The 2,308-nt window shown below is 55.6% G+C and overlaps 1 protein-coding gene across 1 annotated transcript in view; it reads right to left on the bottom strand.

The window, feature by feature from the left end:
• LOC103624684 (sodium- and chloride-dependent GABA transporter 2) overlaps positions 1-2,308 on the bottom strand; it is a 34,715-nt gene that overhangs the window by 27,746 nt on the left and 4,661 nt on the right. The window contains exon 4 of the mRNA XM_008643979.2: positions 1,942-2,163. Within this exon, the coding sequence (XP_008642201.1) occupies positions 1,942-2,158 (217 nt within the window). The 5' untranslated portion in view covers positions 2,159-2,163. The remainder of the gene's footprint in view (positions 1-1,941; positions 2,164-2,308) is intronic.

The raw sequence follows: 2,308 nt of genomic DNA on the forward strand, positions 1-2,308 counted from the left end.
GGGCAGCACTACCTCAGACTCTACTCTTGTACCAAAACTACCTGTGGCACAAGAGCTGATGGTTGTAGGCTGGCCATGATCAGCCTGGGGTTGGAAATTAAATAAAAGCCCTGCACCTTTGTAGAAGAATGGGAGAAGCAAGTGCCTAGACCAGCATTCCTAAAGGAGTGCAAGACAAAATCTCTGGCAACTTTTAAAATTCAACTGGAGGCGTTTCCTGCGTTTTGATACAGTACTGCCTGGGGTAGGCTGGGTTCCGTGAGGCAGGAGGGAGCCTTGTGTCCTGCACCACCTCATCACAGTGCTCTGCCCCAGGAGAAATCTTACAGAAACCACTTTCCTGGCTGCACAAGAGTCTCATGCCCCATCCTTGCTCTAGCCTCGTGGAAGGCCAGAGACGAAAAATCTGCCTGGGACTTCAAACTCCTCACAGTCTCTACTACTTCACAGGACTTTGCTTCAGGCCCATTTTTCCAGGGAAAAAAGGCTGAGAAATCCCTCTGTGTCTTGCCTCTGCTGCTCACACAGCAGCTCCCCTCTCCCCAGAGCTCTCCCTGAGCTCTCACCTGGCACCAAGGGGTGCCTGGACAGGATTCCAGGTCCTGCTCCCATCGATGGAATAGTACCCAAGGAAAGTTGCAGCAGTGGGAGCAGACACAGCTCAACAAGCAGCCAAGAAGAATTTCCCACATAAAAAGAAAATGCGGAAAATTCTCCTTTTTCAACAGGGAAAGAAACTGCCCGACCACCTGGCAAAAAGAAACAAGCACTGAACAACACACAGCATGAAAGTAGCTAAACAGTGTTTAATCCTCTCTTATGCCACTGCGATGAAAGCAGTTTAGTGAGGCCCATGAGACTACCCCAAGCTCAAGCCAGGGGATTTCGGCCCTGAGCCCTCAGTGCTCACTCCCCGCCAGCTCCCAGCCAAGCGCCGCTTCCCCTCTCCCCTGCCCTTCCGGAGGGCCCAATTAGCAACTAATCACCAGACAGGGAGAGCAGCTCCCTCTCTCTACATCTCACTGAGTCGAAGTTGAAAAAAACCTTGCGTTTTCATTTTTTAAAGTTTTGTCCTTTAAAAGGCAGCCACAAACTGCAGAAGCCCCCAGCAACCCTCCACCTGCACAGCGAGCCCACCTCTGCCGCCACGCCGCAGCACAGCGTGGCCTCGGGGATGGCGGAGCGCAGCCCGAGCAGGGCTGGAGCGCAGCAGCAGCACCCTGCCTCCCTATCTGCACACCCATCTGCACCCTCACAGCCCTGCCACGGGGATCAGAGGCAGGGGTCCCCTCTCCTGCACCTTGCAGCTCTGGCAGATGCCAAGGGAGTACCATGGGGGGCAAGAGGGGTGCTGTACTTATACACCGAGGCAGGAGAAACCCCTTCAGTCTGCCCTGTCCCTGCCCCCTGCCTCCAGCACCCAGGGGACAGCCCTCCATGGGCACACACAGGAGCAGGACCTGTGTTCAAGAGCTCCTGGGAGTTCCCCTGGAACTTTCCTCCTCACAGAGCCTGCAGAGACACTGGGGCCCTGTGGCCTCCCCACCGCTCCCTGCTCTCCCACCAGGACCCACCGTCTGATCCACACAGAATGCCTGGCGCTCCTCAAGGAAGCGATGCCTGAAGTGAGACACACTGCTCAGAACGCTGAGTGCTCTCCCTGCTCTTCCTGCCTCCCCTCTGCAGAGAGCCACCCACTTCACCAGCAGGACCAGAGCTCCACACACCTCAGGTGTAGCTCCACACAGCTTCAGCCACCAGAAACCCTGGGACATTGCCATGTCCCACTTGGTTCAAAACAGCCCCTGGCTGGGGCCCAGATGGCAGTACCATGTTGGCAGGTTGGCATCTTCTCTTTGGACTCACGAACTGGGCACAGCTGAGAAGCTGGGAGGGATGGTGGAGTGGTGCTGGTGGCCAGGTGCCCCTGGCTGCACTTACCTCCACCATTCTTGTAGCAGAGGTAGGGGAAGCGCCAGACATTTCCCAGGCCTATGATCTCCCCAGCCACAGACAGGACGTACTCCAGCTTGTTGTTCCATTGACCGCGCTCCAGGGTCTGGTCCTCCTCCTCTTCTTCCTCCTTCTCCTTTTCCATGCTAGGGTGTGTGGGCACCATTTCACCATTGCTGACAGCACCAGGGACACTGTAATCCATCCCACCTTCAGAAAGAGTTTCCTTCATTACATTCAGCACAAGCCATGCAGAGAGGCAGAAATTTGGACCATGGGAGGCAAGAGAGGGGCAAGGACATGCGCACACACACCTCAAACTGTTCTTCTCTTGCTCTTCATATTGATTCCTGCT

The sequence above is a fragment of the Corvus brachyrhynchos genome, unplaced genomic scaffold (genome assembly GCF_000691975.1).
Source record: "Corvus brachyrhynchos isolate BGI_N302 unplaced genomic scaffold, ASM69197v1 scaffold191, whole genome shotgun sequence".
NCBI classification, from domain to species: Eukaryota; Metazoa; Chordata; class Aves; order Passeriformes; family Corvidae; genus Corvus; species Corvus brachyrhynchos.